At 45.2% G+C, this 22,535-nt stretch overlaps 1 protein-coding gene across 14 annotated transcripts in view; it reads right to left on the bottom strand.

Moving 5' to 3' along the window:
* Nucleotides 1-22,535, bottom strand: part of ULK4 (unc-51 like kinase 4) — a 598,567-nt gene that overhangs the window by 415,320 nt on the left and 160,712 nt on the right. For all 14 annotated transcript variants that reach the window (XM_089306514.1, XM_070050985.2, XM_089306513.1 and 11 more), the window contains exon 22: nt 19,634-19,761. In XM_089306514.1, the coding sequence (XP_089162640.1) occupies nt 19,634-19,761 (128 nt within the window). The remainder of the gene's footprint in view (nt 1-19,633; nt 19,762-22,535) is intronic.

Here is a 22,535-nt window from a genome sequence, read left to right as displayed (position 1 = left end):
CTCACGGGGTTGCTGACCTGGTGTTGCAGACTTACAGGCATTGTTTACATGGTCTGGGTCTTTCCTCTTCCCCTTCTATTTTCTCCTCCCTCACCCCCTCATTCCTCCCACTGGAAACCAATTGCTCATACAGGTTTACGTAGAAATCTAATTCCAGGGGCTGATGCTGTGGTGCAGCGGGTTAAAGCCCTGGCCTGAAGTGCCGGCATCCCATATGGGCGCCGGTTCTAGTCCCAGCTGCTCCTCTTCCGATCCAGCTCTCTGCTATGGCCTGGGAAAGCAGTGGAAGATGGCCCAAGTTCTTGGGCCCCTGCACCCACATGGGAGACCCAGAAGAAGCTCCTGGATCCTGGCTTCAGATCAGCACAGCTCCAGCTGTTGTGGCCATCTGGGGAGTGAACCAGTGAATCGAAGACATCTCTCTCTCTCTCTCTCTGCCTCTCTCTGTAACTATCAAATAAATTAAAAAAAAATTTTTAGAAAAAAGAAATCTAATTCCATTGCTTTTCCAAATGGAATAATCACTTGCCTGTACCATTTGTTGAAAGATAATTCTGAAATTAAGGGTGAAGGAGGAGGAATTTAAAAAACAAATCTAAACCAAAAAAATACTTGTGATTATCTGAAAAGCAGTTTGGCTTTCTCTGTCTAGTGCATTTAGGCAATCACCAGTAGACTCACACAAAGACAGAAGTCTGAACTCTTGATAAAATGAAACAGAAAATCTCTGTGGTTCAGCAAGTTAAAGATCCAGCTTGCAGTGCCAGCATGCCTTGTGCGGCCTGGTTAGAGTCCCGGCTGCTCCATTTCCGATCCAGCTATTACACCTGAGAAAGCAATGAGTGGTCCAAGTGCTTGGACCCCTGCATGCACGTGGGAGACCTGGAAGAAGCTCCTGGCTTCAGATCAACACAGCTCTGGCCATTGCAGCCATGTGGGGAGTGAAACAGCAGATGGAAGATACCTCTCTCTCTACCTAACTCTCTGTAACTCTTTCAAATCAATAAAATGAATCACTTAAAACACACACACACACACACACACACACACACACACAACCTGGCCTGAAGAACAGCAGATCGACTGAAGCAGAAGTCGACAAGCACAATCCGGGAGAGGAAGGGAATGTGCGCACAGCAAATGCTGCGACTCCGGCTCCCTCCCTCTCCCAGGCCCCCTGGGCTCTCTCTCCCGCCAGGCGAGAGACCAGAAGGCCCTTTATGTGCTCTCATCACCCAGACTAACTGGCCCTAAAGAAACACGCAGAGGCCCTGATGCTAACATGCTCACAAAAAACGGCCACACCAACGATCCTAGTGTGAGGTCAAAGTTAGCAAAATCTACCCACACACTGAGGCCTTCTAAAACAGGCTGCCCCAGTCTCCAGTCTTCACCAGGAGGTCACACAGTACCAGGTACCTCAGAGTGCTGCTCCTCATCCCCATCCTATTTCACTGCCACGTAGTACTCCGCTGTGTGAATATACCACCAAGTACGCATTCTGTGTGGGTGGGCACTCGGGCTATTTCAGTTTACGAGCAGCACTAAGCACGCCTCCTGCAGGACATATGTCAACAGTGCCACTGAGTAAGTTCTTGGAAGTGAACACTGGATCACAACGCATCCCTAGACCCACTTCAGTAGATACAGCTCATCAGCTTTCCAAGGTGGTTCTTGAGTCAATTTGTAGTCCAACAGATGAGTACGAGAATTCCAGCTGTTCTGTATCCTGTATCCTGTATCCCTGCATTGCCAGGCTTTTGCATCACAGCCATTCTGCTGGGAATGTATCTGTACATACATCTGAGAGACAGACGGGGAGGAAGGGAGGTAGGTAGCTATCTTCCATCCACTGATTCACTAGCCAAATGGCCACAACAGCCAAGACTGGGTCAGGCCCAAGTTAGGAGCCAGGAGCTCCATCCTGGTCTCCCACGTGGGTGGCAAGGGTCCAGGTACTTGGACCATCTTCCACTGCCTTCCTAGGCACATTAGTGGAAATCTGGGTTGGAAGCTGAGGCTTAACCTGCAGCACCACAACACTGGCCACCAGAAAAGTTTGCTAATTCTTTTTTCCTACACTGATCTGCAAAGGATGCAGCACCACTTGTGGTACTAATGTTCTCCCCGTGTGTCTTCTCTTCTCCATGCTTTCCATCCTTTGGGCTCTCTACCCTGATTCCAGATAATTCAGGTATATGAATGCTCTATTCAATACGGTCTAATCTGCACTTAACCCAAGCCAGAGTTCTTGTTTTCAGAGGTCGTATTTTGCAGCTGGAGAATTTCCACTTACTTCATTTTTAGTGTCCTAGCTCCCTACTGAATTCCTGGATCTTTCCAATCTTTGATTATGTAATCACTTTACCGTCTCTGTCTGGTACCTCTTATCTGCAGCCCTCGTGGACGCTACTGCTTGCTTACTTCGGGGTTTGATGCTGCTGCTGCTGTCGGCTCCTCTCAGGCCTGATGACTTTCCACTGAATGCTAGACTCTCCGCAGGAAATACAGAGGGCCACGCTGGAGCGTATGGCCAGACTTCTCCAGGCAAGGGTCACCTCCGCTTCTGCACGTCAGCCGGAGTGCCAAGCGCCCTGGATCCCCCTAAGTCACCAGAGGTTGAGATGATTTTAAAGAGGGCTTTTCTCCCTGTTCCAGGAAATCCTCAGTCACAACAGGAACAGAGAGCAGTGACAACAGAAATACTTAACTCTGGCAATCAGGGAATCCAGAAGAAATCTCTCACTACACCTCCTACCCTCCCCCAACAACAACAACAACAACAACAACAAATCAGCGTGTAAGAATGCAAATCCAAATTGGCCTCTAAGGAATTTTTTCCCTTGTATTCAAGATCTCCATTCTAAAGCTTAACGATACGTTTGCTCAGTTACCATAGTCTGCAGTATGTTTTGTTAAAAGCAAAAACTATTTACTGATTTCAAACACTAGCACAGGCCCTTAACAGGCAAGAAAGCATCCATCGTGTCCGCTGGGACAAAATGAAAGGCTGATGGGCTCCACAACACGAAACTCACTCTAGCAAGCTGCTTCATGTCTCCGTGAGTTCCCCAGTGGCTCCACACTACAGGACCTGTCGTCACAGGCTATGGGGGAACAGAGCGACTCGGCTGGCAGGGAAACACTGCTGACCGAAAGAATTCACATTCTATGAAGGAAATGCAGGGTGGAAGCGTTTAAGCGTGGCATCCATGAAAAGTTACAACTGTTCTACAACAAGGCTGCCATGGTTATTTCTTAGCATTCCACAAGGGCATCGAGGTAAAAGACCCACTCTCTCAACGGTAACCCAAGTGACCCGCCGTGAACCAGATCCATTCTTCTCCCCACACCTCCACTATCTTTAACAGAAAGACTTCTGATTTAGACTTGTTTCCCAAACCACCTGCCCCCTGGCTCCCTACGTCTCTCCAATTACAGCTCTAATCCTACTGTTCTTTGCCTCATCTCTGTAGGAATCCTGATGCTCACTCTACACACATCCACCTTCATGCTTTCTGGTCTGCCTTCTGTTCTGCCTTGTGTCATACCTCTGTGCTCTGGGGCCAAACTCACCCTGTCCCTTGGCTGTTTCTATCTCTGGTACCCACTGCAGTGCAGAATCGGTAATAAAACGCTAGCAGCACATGGGCAATGATGTTCGTTTACTCATTCAGTAATACTCTACGTACTGCAAGGACGGACAGAAGACAGCTAAGAAAGGTCAGCTACAAGCAACTATAACAGTTCAAACGGCATGCTGCGGGGGCTCCGGCTGGAGTGGCAGTGTGGAAATGGTGCAAACTGACAGCAGCTTGGGTATCTTTCTAAGTTAGAAATCATTAGATCTGTTGTTGCTTAGATGTGAGATACGAGAGATGGGGGTCAAGAACGAACTCAACATAACTACGCTTCAAGGAAGGCAGTGAGGCCATCTACTCAGATGCATCAAGCCTGCCGGAGCAGCAAGGCTGGGGCAGAAAAGTCAGAGTTAGGTCAGCATGGTTGCCAGCTGAGACCTCAGTACGTGAGTTCTGAGAGGAGGAGGTCTGAGCTGATGCCATGCAGCTCATAGGAGGTCACAGGTGGATGCTCTTGAAGGCCATCAAATTCAGTGGGATAACGTGGGGAGCCAGTGGTCAAGGACACAGCCATGGGCCTGCCACAGAGGCTGGGATGACAAGCCAGGCCCAGCACAGGTCACCGAGCAAGGTGGCCAGGGAAGAAGGCAGGCAACCTGAACCTGCCCCGGGTACCAGGTCAGAAAGCTCTGCAGGAAGGAATATGGTGGGCATCGCACTTCTGGTCAAGGGGAGTGAGGTTATTCAGACTAACATCCCCACTGTGAAGACAACAAAAGTAACAAGTGTCGAAGAACATATAATTTGCTAAAGTACAATTCTATTTAAAATACAATCACATCAAGTTACGCGGATCACACAGAAACTGTAGAAATGACTGAGCTGACCTCCGTTACAGGAACACTTGTGACGCCAAGTTTTCAGCGACAGCTTCACACACGGGTGCAGGAAATGCTGTCTCTGAAACAATTTAAATCCAAGAAAAGACACTACACCCCGGAACACTGTCAGATGGGATAGAAACAAAAGAAACCAATGTCAAAGACGCAGCGGTGACACTTCAATGCTGAAGTTAAAGATGTGCATAGAATGTCAAACTAAGGCTACTTGATGAAATGGAAGAATAGAAAAAATTCTGAGTGCAGTATCTTATATACATACTTGTAAGTATATATGCGTAACCAGAGTAATAAATTAAATATTTACAGGTGTCGGTTTAGTTCATCAAATTCCTTTTAAAATTTTACATATTTACCCTACTCCCCCACTCCAAAAGTAATCTTTGTTTTTGGACATTCCTTAGATAAATGAAGCTTTTGTACCATCAGAAATGCCTTGAATTCAACTAAATGGATAATTCAAAAATATAAAAATGGAAATTTTTTATTCCATTTTCTATTATTTTTTCGTAATACCTTCAGACCAAATGTTTTTATCAGATTATTCTAGCTCTCATGTAGAAAATGGATTCTAGGGGTGGTGGTACAAGACCAAACGGTGGAGAGACCAGTTAGGAGGCAGCATCATGGCCTAGAGATTCGCTAGCTTGGAGGGGATGGGATAGATGGAAAGAACTGGGTACACACGGGGATGTCTTCTGAAGGAAGAGTCAAAGGAACTGACTGATGAACTGGACTGAGTAATCGATAGAAGACGAATGTCTATGTGGGCTCATCAGAGGGCAGGGCTGAGTGGCCTGGATGTGAGGAAGTCTGGGAATCAGAAGGCAGAAAGGAAGCAGATTTGATTTGTTTATGACAAAACAAGATTCCTCTTGGCAGGCAGTGGGATATGTATGGGATGGGACAAGGGTCAGAAGACCATCACAGCACACAGGCGGTCCCTGAAGCCACTGGGTAACATGGAATCACAACAGGACAGTAATGAAAAAAAACGCAGATAGGACCTCAGGGGAAGCAGAAAAGACAGAACCAGCAAAGGACAGAGAGGTGGGAAGATAGCGAGGAATACTGAGTTCCTCCTAGGAGAGCCACAGGGTTAGGGACCACAAAGGTTCACATTGCCAAGATGAACCCAAGAACGTCACTTTGCTTTTTAATATATTCACACTAGAAAGCTGCATTCAGCCTCAAAACAGGACACTGTTCCAATCTCAGCCAGAACTTGCAAAGAATTTCCTGGAAGTGATGCTACAGATTAACTGGCCTAAGAAAGCCCCAAGCACACAGAGGAAAAGAACCTGCCTGGTTAGGGGGCAGAACCCAGCAGCTTCCTGAGCCCTAAACGGCAGGAGACCAAGACAAGTTTAGACTTCAGGGTTTATAAGAAGGGGCCAGTTTTTCAACCTTAGGAGCAATTTTTTTTTTTTTTTTTTTTTTTTTTTTTTTTAAGAAATTGGTGCCAGCAAACCTAACCAAAGAGAGAGAACAAGTTCACAAGGAGACTGAAGGAATGAAGGTTTCCCAATGAATGACTTTGTGAAAGTGACTTTACGGATTATTAATCTGATAGCATCACAGTGAACAGATGAGAGAGGGAGGGAGCCACAGGCTACTGGGAGTGTGCAGGTGAAAAGGAGAAGCCAAGGGACTGTAAGGAAAAAAAAAAAAACCACTGATGGCCTGCAAATGCTGTGGGCAGAGGACAAGACTGCAGTCACCACGTATGGAAAGAATGGCAGGCTAGCACTGGGAGAAGTCTACTACAGGGGTTTTGGGGATGGAGAGTTCATTTTCCTTGCTTTAACTCAACCTGGTTCCTCCTGAAAGATGTCTACCCACCCCTCCTCCACTTCTATCTCCCTCGAAGACCGATACCCCCTACCGGTTACATGAAGCTCTATGTGTCCATCAAGAGAGTGTCCACTGCCCATTTCTATGCTGGTCTCAATGGCTCTGTGCCACTGGAGTACAATGCACACTGTGGACATGATGCCATTTAGATGCCTGCTGGGCAAAATCCTTCCTATGGCCACACACGATTTCCACACTATCAAAACACCACACTTTTCTTTGCTTCGCTCCATTCTGAGTCCATTTTTATCTGCGCCCTGCACATTCTGTAACTTTTACCCGTCACTTTCTCTAACACCAGACAATTTGTATTTTAAAGGTGGGGATGCAGTTTTCCTCTCCTCCATGTCTGCCAAAATCCTCAACAAAACTCACTGTCCAATTCAATGCCATTGTTTGCAATTAAAGCTATTGTCTTTTAGCTTGTGTTGGACAGGTGATAAATCCAATTCTGCCATGAATTTAAATTACAGGGATTCCAGCTCATTTATAGGCCAATCCTATGATTGGTTTCTTATTTCCAAAGTACAAAACTGGAACAGACATACTCAGCAACTAGCAGAATTCACACGCGGGCTATATGATCTGTGGAATGAGGCCTCACATGATAAAGAGAGAAAAACGGAAGGAAGTTTGCACTGTCTCCTCTGTACCAATACAGCACACCACTCGATAGAAGCCCAAATCATGTAAGTGGCAGAAACTTAAAAGGTACGGGGTGATAATACCTATTATGTTCCCATTTAAAATGTCTATTCAGCCTGTACAAAAATATTAGAAAATTACTGTGATGGATCTTGAAGACAGACAGTAGATTATCCAAAATATAAACATATCGTGACTCCAGTTGAAGCTTCCATTTAAGATGTAATAGCTCTGTTGGAACAAATCAACATCACATTGACATCTTAGCTGCTATCGACCTGGCAAAGGCTTCTGCTCTACACCAACTGGGATAAAAAAGACAATCACCAACTTGTGTTGGCTTTTATTCACCAGCATAAATATTCATGTTCCCTGCCTTGCCTCAGAGCTATGTCAGCTTCCCCGGTCTAGAGCATGCAGAAGGCTGAAGAGACTTGGATCATCTTGACATCCCACCAAATATCACCCTTGCACACTACGTTGAAGACATTAAGCCAAATTAATCTGAAGAATAGTCAGCACCAAACACTTTCATTAAGATACATGGGAGGGGCCCATGCGGTGGCGTAGCAAGTAAAGCCACTGCCTGCAGGGCCCGTATCCCATATGGGTGCTGGTCTGAAACCCAGTTGCTCCACTTGCGATCCAGCTCTCTGCCATGCTCTGGGAAAGCAGTGGAAGATGGCCCAAGTGCTTGGGCCCCTGTACCCCTGTGGGAGACCTGGAAGAAGCTCCTGGCTTCAGATCAGCTCAGCTCCAGCCATTGTGGCCATTTGGGGAATGAACCAGCGAATCGAAGACCTCTCTCTTTCTATGCCTTTGCCTTTCTGTAATTTTGCCTTTCAAACAAGTAAATCTTTTTTAAAATTTTTTAAAAAGTTACTTAAAAAACAAAGAAACATGGGAAAGAGGTAACCCCCTAAAAATTCAAGGGCCTCTTACCTCCGTGCATTTTCTGGGGCTCAGTGGTCTAGAGCACACTGGGACATCCCTTCAAGTCAAAGCAAGTTATTACACCTTACACAGATTACGACCAAGAAACAGGCACAATATTTCCTGCATTTCTGTGGATTTAGGAAGTATAAATTGTTACTATTCCATCTCATCTTTGAACGCGTCCCTCTCCTTCATTTTTTCAAGAATCCATAGACTTGCTACTTGTGCAGCACGGAGTTGGGTGAGCAGTGGCTCTACAGTGATTTCAGGTTTCACACCGGCTGCTCTGGGACTTGAGCTCCACAGCCCGGCCTATCGAGCGCTGCCCTGAGTGTCTGACAGACGAAGCTCCAGCGGAGCGTCAGCCAGTGAACCGCAACACGCCGCTTCGGGGGTTTTGAGCAAAGTCATGTTCTCTTCTTCAGATTTCGAATTTCTCCCTTTGAGAAAGACTTCCTGATTGACAGCAACAGTGACTGATGACCGCGAATGATTACGGGATCAGTGGCCTGTCATTAACCTGACTCACAAAGCCACCAGGTTGTGCACACACACAGTAACCCGCCATTCGGAAGGCTCATCACTGTTAGAGGAGGATCTTAAGCAGGTCCGGAATCAGCCTAACAAGTAGCAGGATACATGGCTCCAGTTACTCTGACACATGCCCACTCCTTTTGAGACTTGGATCATGAAATTCTTAAGTTTCTCATGTATTCATTACCAGTCTATGAACAAGCGCACTGAGCCTGCCTAGTGAGTGCTACAATCTGTTCGGATCAAATCCAAGTGGACTGCTGTGCTAAAAACCTAAGAAGTATCAAGAGCCCAAGAAATTCAACAGCACAACAAACAGTCCAGTTAAATGGGCAAACGACCTGAACAGACATCTTTCAAGAGAAGAAATCCAAATGGCCAACAGACACATGAAAAAATGCTCAGATTCAGTAGCCACCAGGGAAATACAAATCAGAACCACAGTCAGGTTTCACCTCCTGCTAGTTAGAATGGCTTTATACAGAAATCAACTAACAGTGGGAAAGGTACCTTAATCCACTATTGGTGGGAATGGAAACTGCTACAGCCACTGTGGAAGACAGTATGGAGATACCTCAGAAATCTGAATATAGCCCTACTATAGGACCCACCCATCCCTCTCTAGGGCATTTATTCAATGGAAATGAAATCAGCATATGAAAAGAGTTACCTGTATCCTCATGTTTATTGAAGCTCAATTCACAGTAGCTAAGATGTCCATCAACTGAAGACTGGATAAAGAAATTATGGTATATGTACACCATGGAATACTACACAGTGGTAAAAAAAAAATGAAATTTTTAATTGAAAATAGATCTTTGTTAAAAAATAAGAATAAGAGAGGGAGGATGAAGAAGGATGGGAGTCTGGGAGGGAGGGTAGGGTAGGAAAAATCACTATGTTCCTCAATTTGTATATATGAAATGCAGGAAGTTTGTATAAACAAAAGGTTTCTAGGTTATAAAAAAAAAGTTAGTAAATGTCACTGAAAAAAAAAACATTTTCCCAGTGTGTATTGAAAACAATACACTCTGCTGTACACTATGTTTCAACTGAGATAGGACTACAAGTACAGATGCGTGCTGACTCATGACACTGCCCAACAGCCTCAAAGGCTGGTCAAGGACTTCAGAAGAACAAAATCTCAACACTGGGGACGAGAAGTTCTAGGCAGGAGCCGTGTGGACAGATGCCTTAGAATAGGCACAATCATGAATGTAGTTAGGTGTCAGGTGCATTTTCTCTAAAGGGAACCGACTCAGAGGAATCCTTTGCTAATCGGGGAGACAAGACAACACATTGTAAGAATGTCAGTGAAGACCCCTTCTCTAACCACCCTAGGGTTTGCTCAGCGGGCCTTCAGGAGCCAAGATGGAGGCGACATAGAGGCTCAGCAAAAGGCGTCATCCTCGACCATGATGACCTGGACGCTGGCAGCCCTGCCAAAAGGACAGACAGTGCTAACCCTACAGGGAGGCTTTACTTTCTGCAAAGACCGGTCAGTCACCTGGCAACAAGTTGGTTTACAGAGGCAGCAACGAAGCGTCCTCCCTGGAATCACACATCCTAGATCCCAATTTGCTTTCCTTGCCCTGAAGACGGCGCCAGCACCGCTGAGCACAAACTGAAGAAACGCCTTATTCACCATCATGTTAATCAATACAGCAATGGCTTATTAACAGTAAGCAGGTGCAGTGAGGGACTCGAGCCCATGAAAGTCACTGGGGTTTGAAGCACCCCAGCACCCAGCAGCACAGGCTTCACACACAGATGAGCCACCGAAAACACAGCCATGGCACCGGCTGGGAAACGTGCTGACAAAGCAGTTCTCTCACAATGTGAAAAGTGTGTTTTCCATCAACAACCAACACACACCCCCTTGTCTCTCCCACAGTCAAGACACACAAACCTGGGGTGCATTTTTTTCTTTGCTTTGCTTCCACTCTCTGACTTTGAGCTTTGTCGGGTTATTTCCTTGGAGAAAAAGTTTCTACCAGAGGATATAACAACAATTCCATTAAACTGAAGGGTGAATCGGGGGAACAAACAGGTTTAAATCTGTAAGGCAGGACACAAAACTCTGAGGACCAAGGGAAAGTGGACTGCAGCTACCCAGTTTGGATAAGGCAGCCCGAACTCAGAGGATGATCTCTGAGGAGCCTCAACGTGCTACCGTAGCCGGCAACTCAAGTTTTCAGGGTCTCAGACAATGCAGCTTTAAGTCCAACCAAGTACAAACCTGCAACTCAGGCTTATTTATAGCTGTGCAACTACTTCATCGGAGGGGTTTCTGATACACATTACCAAAACACCATCAAACAGGTAGCTTCCCCACTGGATAAAAAGTTGTCCACTGGTGCAATCTGGGTATTATTAGTTTTTTTTTTTTTTTAACCTGTTTTGACAATACTGGTAGAAACATTATTTCTTAAACTACCGATTATGCTAAATACCTCTTCTATATTTATCAATCTCTGTACAGTATACAGATTATTACATATGATATAAAAAGTCATAGCTTTTGTTAGCACATAAATTAGATTTATGATTTTAGGGGGATATAAAAGTATCTTATTTATATGTAGCCAAACCATCAGTATTTCCTTTTATGGTTTCTTTCATTGCTTTTCTACTCAAAAAAGCTTTCCTGATCCATATTTACACATTTTCTTCCAGCTGTTTATGATTTCTTTGGGGTATATAATTCTTTAATCCATCTGGAATAGACATTTGTATGGTATAAGGAGAGAAAATAATTTTTTCCCATCCAGTTAACCAATTATCCAAAGTAAATATTTCTCTTTTTAAAAAGAACTTTCTTTTAAAGATCAAAGCAATTTTTTTTATTTCACCGATTACCATAGCAATGCTAGGGGGAGGCAGAAAAAAAAAAAAAAAAACTCTAGGGAATGCATCAGGAGTCAGAGACTTGTCAGGCTCACAACCAACCTGTGCCCTGAACTCAAGACGATTCAGCCTCTAAAAGGGCTATCATTTTTAGAGACATAGAAGGTCCCACTTTATCATTTGTCATATTCAGTGTGACTATGGAGCCATTTGGAGAAATAGGTGGACATCTGGGGGCCTTCCCACCATTTTTGTCGAATCCTGACAGCCCCGTTTCACTGCCTGTCTCAAGCCAGACAGATCTGAGAGCTGCCATAGCTGACACAAACCATGTGCTCAAATGCAATGCCTAAGAGGCTGATGGTGGTGGTGGTCGGCAGAAGAAAGCATCCGCCTAACGCAGCCAAGGTCATCAGGGGCTCCCAATGGGCAATGTCAGTTCTCAGGCAGAGGAGCGGCTTGGTGATCTGCTCACAACTCCAGCTGCTAGGGAGTTTCCGGGGTCAGTAAGGAACAGCGAACACCTTTCCATACAAACTCATCTCAGGGAATTGTGCCTTTCCTTTGCCCATTTTCATACCCAACCTTAACATCTGATAGGCACACCACTACTATAGGAGGCCCTCAAAAATCTCATGAAGATGGTATCACAAAAAATAAAAACACTGGGGCTGTCACTGTGGCATAGCGGGTCAAGTTGCCACCTGCAGTGCCAGCATCCCTTATGGGCACTGTTTAGAGTCCCAGCCGCTCCTCTTCCAATCCAGCTCTCTGCTGTGGCCTGGGAAAGCAATGGAAGATGGCCCAAGTCCTTGGGCCCCTGCACCCACGTGGGAGACCCAGAAGAAGCTCCTAGCTCCGGATCGATGTAGCTCCAGCCATTTTGGTCAACTGGGGAAATTAACCAATGGATGGAAGAACTCTCTTTCTCTCTTTCTTTCTCTTTCTCTCTCTCTCTCCCCCCCTCTCCTCTCTCTGTATAACTCTTTCAAATAAATAAATCTTTAAAAAAATAAAAACATCAGCAATAAACACTACGCATGGATTTCAAATAGTTTTTGCAGCAGACAAACCTATCGTTTAATTCTATTTTTCCCCAAGAACTTTGGAAATCCCTTCCAACAAGGCATGGACTGAAAACCACACAATAGGACAACTATCAGTCATTCCCCATGGTCTACACTGGCTGTCTACTCGTTTCTGAGTGTAATTCACATTATTGAGATTTCACCTCAAAGTGAAAGAATTTGAAATTTCACCGCCTTAAGGATCTCATTAAGCCTTCAAACACTAACTGGTACTTACTACTAACAGTGCTTTTGGTTTTTCTTTAAAATTTTTAGATTAGATGAGTGAAACATGCTTATCCTAACAGCCTAAAATTGCAAGCAAATATAATAAATAATCCCCATACCCTCCACCTCCTTAGACAGCCAAAGTGGTATTACTCTTCCATGTGAATTTTTACAGAAGTACAAATGGCAGAATTTTGTCATCTTTGTTATTTTACAAAAGTATATTCCTAACATACAATTTTGCCCTTCTATTGGTTTCATTTATCTATATATAGCCTCCAAGTTAAGCCAATGAATTGCTTACATTATGGCCATACTTTCATTTATTGAAACATTTCATATCAATGGATATGAACTATAGGAGAGGGCTTCAAAAAGTTCACGGAAATATGTATTGTCAAAAAATCACGTGTGGATTTCAATTTTTCTGTATCAAAACTAAACTTACCTTTTAATTCTTTTCTTTAAATAAGCTTTTTGAAGTTCCCACACATCTCCAAGTACTCACCACTAGAAGCAAGGCTGCGCTGGACTAAATAGAAAAGTAGCAGTAACAGAAAGCCAGCCATAAAGAAGCCATGAACAACATCAGAATGTGCAAATTAGGGATGGCTGTAACAGTCCCCACCACCTCCAATATATTTCTTAAGCCCTAATTGATGATTGGACCAGAATGATACACATCAGGCCCCCGACCCATGGTCTTGCACTCCATGATTTTAGTGACCTGGGGTCAACAGCGGTCTGAAAATACAGAAGGGTAAACTCCAGAAACAATTGGTGAGCTTTAAACCACATGCTGTTCTGACCAGCATGAGCAAATCTCACCTCCACCCTGATCCGTCCTGCCTGGGACGTGAGTCCTAACCTTGCCCCACGTATCCTTGCTGTATATGCTACCCCCTCACGTAGTCACCTAGAAGCCATCCCCGTTACCAGATCAGCAACTGTGGTATTACAGAACCTGTATTTAAGTAACCTTTTTAACTTCATACAGGACATGATGGACAAGACCAATGATGCTGGTGATTTGGAATGCCAAAGAGGAGCTGTAAGGTACTTCCTTTAAATAAAAAGGCCAAAGTTCTCAACAGGGAAAAAAAAATTTGCTGAACTTACAAATAACTATAGTAAGAATGATTTTCTATTGACAGATTGCTAAAGAAAGAAATATTCATGCTAATTTCGCTGTCACACTTCAAACTACAACAGGTACAGCCACAGTGCTTATGCTGGTTACTCCACTTCCAACCCAGTGTCCTGCTAATCTGCTTGAGAAAACAATGAAAGATGGCCCAAGTGGTTGGGCCCTCACCTCCCATGTGGGAGACCCAGAATTCCAAAGCTCCTGCTCCCAGCCTCACACCAGCCTGGCCCAGCCCCAGTCATTACACCTGTCTGGGGAGTGAGAGAGCTCGCTCGCTTGTTCGCTCTATCCCCATCTCTCCCTCCCTCTCTTTTTGGTAACTCTGCCTTTCAAATACCTAAATAAATTTTTTTAAAGCATCAGGAATAAACCAAGGAATTTAAATATGTCTTACTAATCCATAGGAAGGTAAAAAAAATAAAAAATAAAGCCAGGGAAAAGAATAAAATGCCAGACTTAAATCCTGGCATCTCAATCATCATGTATACCAATTAAAATCTTGCAAATATGGCAATTAAAAGGTAGAGACCAGCAGAAAAGAAAACTCACTTCATATGTAATAACACAGGCAGGTTCAAGGTAAAAGTATTGAAATGGATATAAAATGCAGACATTAATTTAAAATAAAAGCAGGTGTGTCTGTATTAATATCATAAAGTAAACTTTAGAGAAAGAAAAATATTAGAAATAAAGAGGGACTAACATAATGATAAAAAGTCTACACACCAAAATATGAAACTAAATACATACACACTCATCAACAGAGCCTCCAAAATAATTCAAGTAAAAATTACTAAGCTGAAAAGACAAAGCTGTAATTTTATTTTTGGTTGTTTTTTTTTTTTTTAATTATTTAAAAGGCACAGCGACAAGAGGGAGACAAAAAGGAAGAGAAGGAGGTTATATCTCCCAGCTGCTGTTTCATGCATCAAATGCCCACAACAATTGGAGCTGGGCCAGGCAGAAGCCAGAAGCCCAAAACTCCATTCAAGTATCCCACATGGGTGATCTGTATCCAACTACGTGAGCCATCACCTGCTCCCTCCCACGGTGAGCATTAGCCAGAAACTGGGTGGGAAACAGAGCAGGGACTCCAACACAGGCATTCCAACGTGGGATGCAGGCCTCCCAACCACTGGACTTTCAAGCATTCACCTCCAAGCGTTTAACTATGGCATCCCTATCCTATTTTCAAAGGTGGATAGAAGTAACAGAAAGAAAAACAATAAGAACGTAAGCAACGCAATGAAACAGAGTGTAATGAAATAAAAGGACATTCCACCCAACAAGTAGCATATTTTTTCCAAACACCCTCGGACCCTACACTAAATCATCACACAACCTCAGCAGATCTACAGGAACTGAAGTGATGGACAGGATATGTTCTCTGACCATAAAATCAAACTAGAAATCAGTTAACAGACTGATAGCAAAAAATATCCAAAACACAGAAATTAAATAACACATTTCTATATAACACATGGTCAAAGAGGAAGTATCAAAGGAAATGAGAAAGATACACTGCATGGAATGGATTAAAAAAAAATCATCTGCAAAAACTCCAAAGGCATTGCTGAGTGGGAGATTTATAGCAGTAAAAGCTACATGAGACCCTTTACAAGTAAAAAGGTCTCAAATCAATAATCTCAGTATCTACTTTGAGAAATGAGAGAAAAGATCAAACCAAAGTAGGAGGAAAAAATAATAAAAATCAGACAAGATACTGGCAACAGAAAAATGAGTGAGAAAATTAATGAAAAAAGCTGGTTTACTCAAAAACACAAGCCGAAGATAAATAATATAGTATGTACCAAGAATGAGAAAAGTTGAGAGAAGTAAATCACCAATATTAGAAATGAAAATGGATTTCACAACAAATCTTTCAGCAGTTAAAAAGAAGTAAGGGGATACTAAGGAAAAAATATATTCATAAACTTAAGAAGTTCGAATAAACGGACCAATTCTCTGAAAACCATTAACTACCGAAACTCAACTACACCAAACTTAAAATCTGAATGATCCTGTGACGATTAAACAAACGGGTCATTTAAAAACTCTGAAAAATCAATCGTCAGGCCCAGATGGATTCCACTGCAAAAGTCTACCAAACACTAAAATAACACAAATTTTATGAACTATCTTCCAGAAAACGAGAGATACATTCCAACTCTTTATATGAGGCCAGGATTATACCGAGATTAAAATTACAGAATGGATGGAAGCAGTGGGGGAGAGAAGCAATAAGCAAACTACAGAATAATCTCTCATGAGCTCTGTGCAGCAACAGTCAACACAGTATTAGTGTTAGGACCTGTCAGGCCACTGAGGCCTCATAGAACCCATTAGGTCGGCCGGCGCCGCGGCTCAATAGGCTAATCCTCCGCCTAGCGGCGCTGGCACACCGGGTTCTAGTCCCGGTCGGGGTGCCGGATTCTGTCCCGGTTGCCCCTCTTCCAGGTCAGCCCTCTGCTGTGGCCAGGGAGTGCAGTGGAGGATGGCCCAGGTGCTTGGGCCCTGCACCCCATGGGAGACCAGGAAAAGCACCTGGCTCCTGGCTCCTGCCATCGGATCAGCGCGGTGCGCCGGCCGCAGCGCGCCGGCCGCGGCGGCCATTGGAGGGTGAACCAACGGCAAAGGAAGACCTTTCTCTCTGTCTCTCTCTCTCACTGTCCACTCTGCCTGTCAAAAAAAAAAAATAAATAAAAATAAAAAAAAAAAAAAAAAAAAAAAAGAACCCATTAGGTCACTGGGCCTGAACCCCCAGTCCTGGGGACAGAGAATAACCTAAAGGCTAGTGAAATGTTTTTGCTCGGGGAATACCCAGCACACGGGACATTCCAGACTGCTGAGACCACGCACCATAAACCTCGCATGCCTTTGTCTGTCTCCCAGCCACCTCATCAGCGTCCTTGTGGCCCTCTGCGTCTCCCCCAACAAGCCGCTCATGAAGGGACTCTGCCTGCCGCACAGACAGAATAAAGCCGAGCTCCACCGCCACTCTTCACCTCGCCCCCCAGTTTTGTCTCCCCTAAGATAAAGTCCTTTCTACTTGAACTGTCTCTTCACTTTCTTGGAACCCTACAATCCTAAAACCTAACAACTAGGAAATCAAATCCAGCCACATATAAAAGCATTAAATGCTATGACCAAGAGAGATTTATCCTAGGTATACAAGTCCGTGTAACACCTGAAAATCAATTACTATAATGCATCATACCAACAGTTTAAAAAACTTATTACTGGGCCGGCGCCGCGGCACAGTAAGCTAAAGCTTCTGCCTATGGTGCCGGCATCCCACACATGGGCTGGTTCGTGCCCTGGCTACTCTTCTTCCAATCCAGCTCTCGGCTATGGCCTGGGAAAGCAGTGAAAGGTGGCCCAAGTCCTTGGGCTACTGCACCCACATGGGAGACCCAGAACAACCTCCTGGCTCCAGGCTTCAGGTAGGCCTAGCTCTGGCTGTTGCAGCCATTTGGGGAGTGAACCAGCAGATGGAAGACCTCTCTCTCTCCCTGTAACTCTACCTCTGCAACAAAGACATAAAAATATGAGTTTAAAAACTAAAAAAATTTTTTACAAAAGATATTATTCTATTAGTTGATACAGAAAAGGCATTTGACAAAAGCCAGCATTCATTTATGATGAAACAACAGTTATCATCAAGCTGAGATTCAAGAGTAGGAATAAAGAGGATCTTTTCTTCCATTGGATAAAGGGTATATCCAAAAAAAAAGAAAAAAAAAATCTCGAGTTAAAATCCTATTTAACAGCACAAAACCACGTGCCTGCCCTCAAAGACGAGCGACAAAGCCGGGACGTGTGTCCTCAGCACTCCTGTTCACCACAGTACTGCAAGTCCCAGTCACGGCTGGAGAGCGAGAATGTGCCGTTTCTTTGCTGTATCCCGGCTGAGTCTGGTCTTCATGACTGACAAAACGATGGAGACGAGCTAAGGTCATGAAGCACCTGACTCAGCTCGCAGCTGTGGAGGCCAGGAGTCCAAGCTCAGGCAGTCCTACACACCTGGCCTCTGGAGACGCCGGGCTGGCAGACGACACCACACAGGAGCCCAGGGAACGAGATCATGTCATCAGATATGAAGCCCGAGGATGACTCAGGGGTCGCACATGCTTTCACAGCAAGTCACTCTTGTGAGAACAAACCCAGGGTCCCCAACGAGCAACCTTAGTCTCCTCCAGTGGCAGTGCCCCCAGGGACTCAAAGGCTTCCCACTAGACCCTAGCTCTTCAAGGTCCCACCCCTTCCAACGCCGCCCCGCCCTGAAGCTTTGCTGGACAAACCGCACCCAAACCACAGCAACCCTGGACGTGAAGTAGCTGGGCCAAAAGGCAAAGAAATATGTCCATCTTGCTTTATGCTGGTCAAGCAAACTTACAGTCTGAAATCTAAAATACTCTCAAAATTGGAATCAATTTGAGCACCAACACAATGCCACAAGCAGAAAATTCCATGCGTGACCTCAGGGGATGAGGTCAAAGCACAGGCGGACCAAAGATACCCCACAAAACCACCTTCAGGCTCCGTGTATAATATGTGAATTCCTAAATGAATTTCATGCTCAGACTTCGGTTCTATCCCACCAAGATTTCTCATTATATATCTGCAAATAATCCAAAATTTAAAAAAAATCAGATCCCAAGCATTTCAGACAAGGATGCTCAAACTGCACTGCCAAATTCCTCTCCATATTGAAAAGTGTTCCGTGGTTCCCCACCTCAGCCCCACAATGTGTGGGAGCCCGCATTTCCAGAGCCTCACCAGAACACACTGTCCAACACAGCCAGGGCGCTGAGTAAGGAATGGTACCTCACTGTGCCTTTAATTTGCACTTGCATTTTAATGAGAAAGATTTAGCATTACCTCATGGGTTTAAGGGTCATCTGCTTTGCCTTAACGCCATGAGCTGGCTGTGCACGGCTCTGGGCTGTGTTTTTGCCTCGTCCCTTTTATCTGTTGGTGAGTTTGGGTTTCTTCGCTCTATGATTAAAGGCTTCATGCAACTATCTGGAGATTCCTTGTTGTTCATTCATACTACAAACTCATGCACTCCAAGTCGGCTGGAAGATTGTGTGCAGGAGTAGGGCTTACGAGAGATGGGCTCTCCTGATGGGACGAGGTTTCGCCGGCTGCAGTGGGCGACACTCAGATGTCAGCCCCTCGAGGGCTTTCCATTGGGGACCAGTCAGCTTCCCCAAGAGGACACGCCAACATTTAGCCCAGAGAATGGAAGCAGACTGCCAAAAATGTAAGACTCAGGAAGGGGAGGGAAGAAGAGGTGGTCACCTTGCAGAGGAAGCTGCCGGTCCTCAGCTGTCCTGATGTTCAGGACAGGGGAGGAGAGCGGGGGCCGACTCTCCACTATGCTCCTGTGTGCAGGCTCACCTTCCTGCCACCAGTGCCTGCACAGACAGCTGGGACGCCGACTCTCAAGCTTCCACAGTTCTCCCCACAATGGCTGCTGCGGCCGGCACACCGCGCTGATCCGAAGCCAGGAGCCAGGTGCTTCTTCCTGGTCTCCCATGCAGGTGCAGGGCCCAAGCACTTTGGCCATCCTTCACTGCCTTCCTGGGCCATAGCAGAGAGCTGGACTGGAAGAGGAGTAACCAGGACAGAACTGGCACCCCGACCGGGACTAGAACCCGGGGAGCCGGTGCCACAGGCGGAGGATTAGCCTAGTGAGCCACGGCGCCGGCCGAGGACACCTGACATTTTACACCCTCAGGAAATCTTAGGACAGAGTTGTGGGCGGCAGTGTGGAGTAGGACAAACTCCTGCACCAGGCCCAGAGAGAGACCAAGAAAAACCCCGTGTGAAGCTCCCGGGGAGACAGGCATCCCAGGGAAGGCGCCGAGGACGAAGCACTGAGAGCCATACCTGGCTTGACAGCAGAGCAGCAACACCTCACGGTTATGAAGCAGGATATACAAGAGCACCAGGAAGGCTTTGGCTCTAATGCAAGTGGACGGGCTGTCGAGTAGACGGATAACTGTGGAGACAAAATCCTGCGGAAGACATTGAAGAAACACATTTTTTGAGAAAACATGAAAAAAAAAACGGTAGCCTCACCTCTTGGAGTGAGGACATTATAATAATCAAATGGACAGCAGGAAATAAAGTAATAGTGGCTACTGCGTTTGCCTTCTCAACCTGTCCTGGATCCCTAGTAGAGCTTTTTATATTATTATTTCACTGACACCTGGAAATTAAGATATAAATATTGACAATGATATCCCTATGTTGAAGGAAAAAAATCAACCTTTAAAAGTTAAGTAATCTGCCCAAATTCTGAGGTGAATTCAAATCCAGACCAGTAAAACAAACCTGTCTCCTGACTATGCAATCATATAACCAGCAATACCTAACTAAAGAGTTGGCAATCACAACTACGTGTAGATTTGAAGCTCTGAGCAAACCTGCACATAAAGAAACGAGATCGCTCATCTACATATCTGAGGCTTAACAGATATACAGTAAAATGAATACCCAATACATGATGCATAAGAAAAACCTGTACTTCTGCAATGCTCTTTAATTAAAGCTGTAATATCTCATTCAGCAATAACTTCTGGCAAACGGTTATGTTATTTTTCCTTTAATACACAAGTTGTATGTCATTTCAGGTGCCTATTGAATATACAAATATTCAAACAGCACACACACACACACACACAAATGTGCACATGCACATGCAGAGATTGTTAATGAATGTTAAGTAGCCAGGAATACAGAATCAGAGTTCCCAAGAGTCCTTGCCTAAGACAAGCGTAGCAGTAACACTGTGAGTCCGAGGCAGAATTCACAACCTCAGCTTCTTTTTTACACACCTGGTCCTTTTATATTGGGTGCTATGCGGCCAGGTGGGCAGAACTTGCAGTCCTGCATAGGCTTCTATTCAAGGAAGGTACACGAAGAAGCATCAGTCTCACGGAGATCCGGAACCAAATCATCAAAGCCAGGTAACCACTTGAGGAGGGGAAAGGCAGACTCACTCCCAAGGCGTCCTACAACGTGTTTCCAGCTTTCAGCATCCTGACAGGAGAACACCCATCTCCCCACCGGCGATTCCGTACGCCAGTTCATACTCTGCGGTACAAGGACCCCAGTGGCCAATCTGCCTTCCACACCAATGCCAACACCTGTGCATGCACGCACACACACACACACACACACACACACTGCAAAACCACTCAAATCTCCACCAGCCATTGACTGAAATCCAGTCCACTTTAAAGGAGACTAAAAAGACAAAGAGAATTAACTGCAGTTCGAGATCTCAAGTTTGTTTCCCGTAAGGAACTTCACTGGGACAACAGGTAAAAATCTGAATAAGGTCTCTAGATTGGCTAACATGTGCTATGTGAATTTATTTCCTTTATTAAAGTATTTACGTGTTACATATTTACCTATGTGTTTGAAAGTCCTTGTTACAGAGATAGGGAGGGACAGAGATCTTCCATTTGCCTGTTGACTCCCCACGTGGCTACAACAGCTGGTGCTAGGCCAGGCTGAAGCCAGGAGTTCCACTCAGCTGCCCATGTGGGCAGCAGGTGCACAAGCACTTAAAGATGATTTTTCCGCTGCTCTTCCAGCCAAAGTAACAGGAAAATGGGTTGGAAGTAGAGCAGCCAGGAGTCAAACTAGCACTTGTACGGGACGCCAGCCTCTCAAGCAGCGGCTTACCCTGCTGTGCCACAACGCTGGCCTCATATCAATGTATTTCTTGATTCTGAAATTCATGGCTTGGTTTTAGGAAATATTCAGAAATTAAAGCCTAAGAACAAAACAAGAAAGGCCACATTTCTCAAATGGGTGAGAAAACACAGGTATGCAGAGGAAGAGAGGAAAACACAGTATAAAGTCAATGTGATGAAATGTTCCCATCCGGCGAGTGTGGATGAAGGGCACGTTACAGTCGCCACCCTAAATGTGCTACTCCGCCCCTGAGAATCACCATGGTAACAGCCAGACTCATCGATGTGAGCCTTCTCTTCACTGCCACTCCCTTCCTCTCGTGGCCAGTGAATCCCCAAGCTCTGTCAGAAGGCCACCCTCACTATCACAGTCTTGCTGCAACGCACCGTTACATCCTTCCTGAATACTGCCAACACTTCACTAAACCTCTCATTTTTTTTTTAACAAAAAACAAATTTTTTTTTATTTGAAAGACAGTTACAGAGAGAGGTAGAGCCAGAGAGACAGAGAGGTCTTCCATTCTGCTGGTTCACTCCGCAAATGACCACAATGGCCAGAGCTGAGCTGATCTGAAGCCAGGAGCTTCTTCCAGGGCGCCCACACAGGTGCAGGGGCCCAAGCACTTGGGCCAACTTCCACTGCTTTCCCAGGCCATTAGCAGAGAGCTGGATCGGAAGAGGAGCAACTGGGACTCAAACAGGCGCCCTTGTGGGATGCCGGCGCTGTAGGCTGGGGCTGTAACCCGCTGAGCCACAGCGCCGTCCCTGAACCTCTCCTTCCTCCACCCACTCTGCAAGTCAGCGTCACCGTGATCCTAACAGCTAGCACCACTGTTACTTGCCTATGAAGTGGTCTCAGCAGTTGTTACAAGCTTTGAATGGAAGCTCAAACTCCTTAGCATGGCTTGCAAGGCTCTAGATGTCCTGGCTTTGTTATCTTTCCAGAATCATGTATCATATCACCACTGTTCCACGCACCCTCCACACTCACCGTGATAATATAACCAAGAGATCTGAGAAAACAACACAAGAAGGGCACAGGGAACCCCAGGATGATTCCAAAGCAGCAGCGAGCAGCCTGTCCG

Source organism: Oryctolagus cuniculus, chromosome 10 (assembly GCF_051225735.1).
Source record: "Oryctolagus cuniculus isolate XC-2025 breed Fujian yellow rabbit chromosome 10, ASM5122573v1, whole genome shotgun sequence".
Taxonomy (NCBI): domain Eukaryota; kingdom Metazoa; phylum Chordata; class Mammalia; order Lagomorpha; family Leporidae; genus Oryctolagus; species Oryctolagus cuniculus.
Note: the sequence above shows the minus strand (reverse complement) of the source record. Positions and strands in the feature narration are given on the sequence as shown.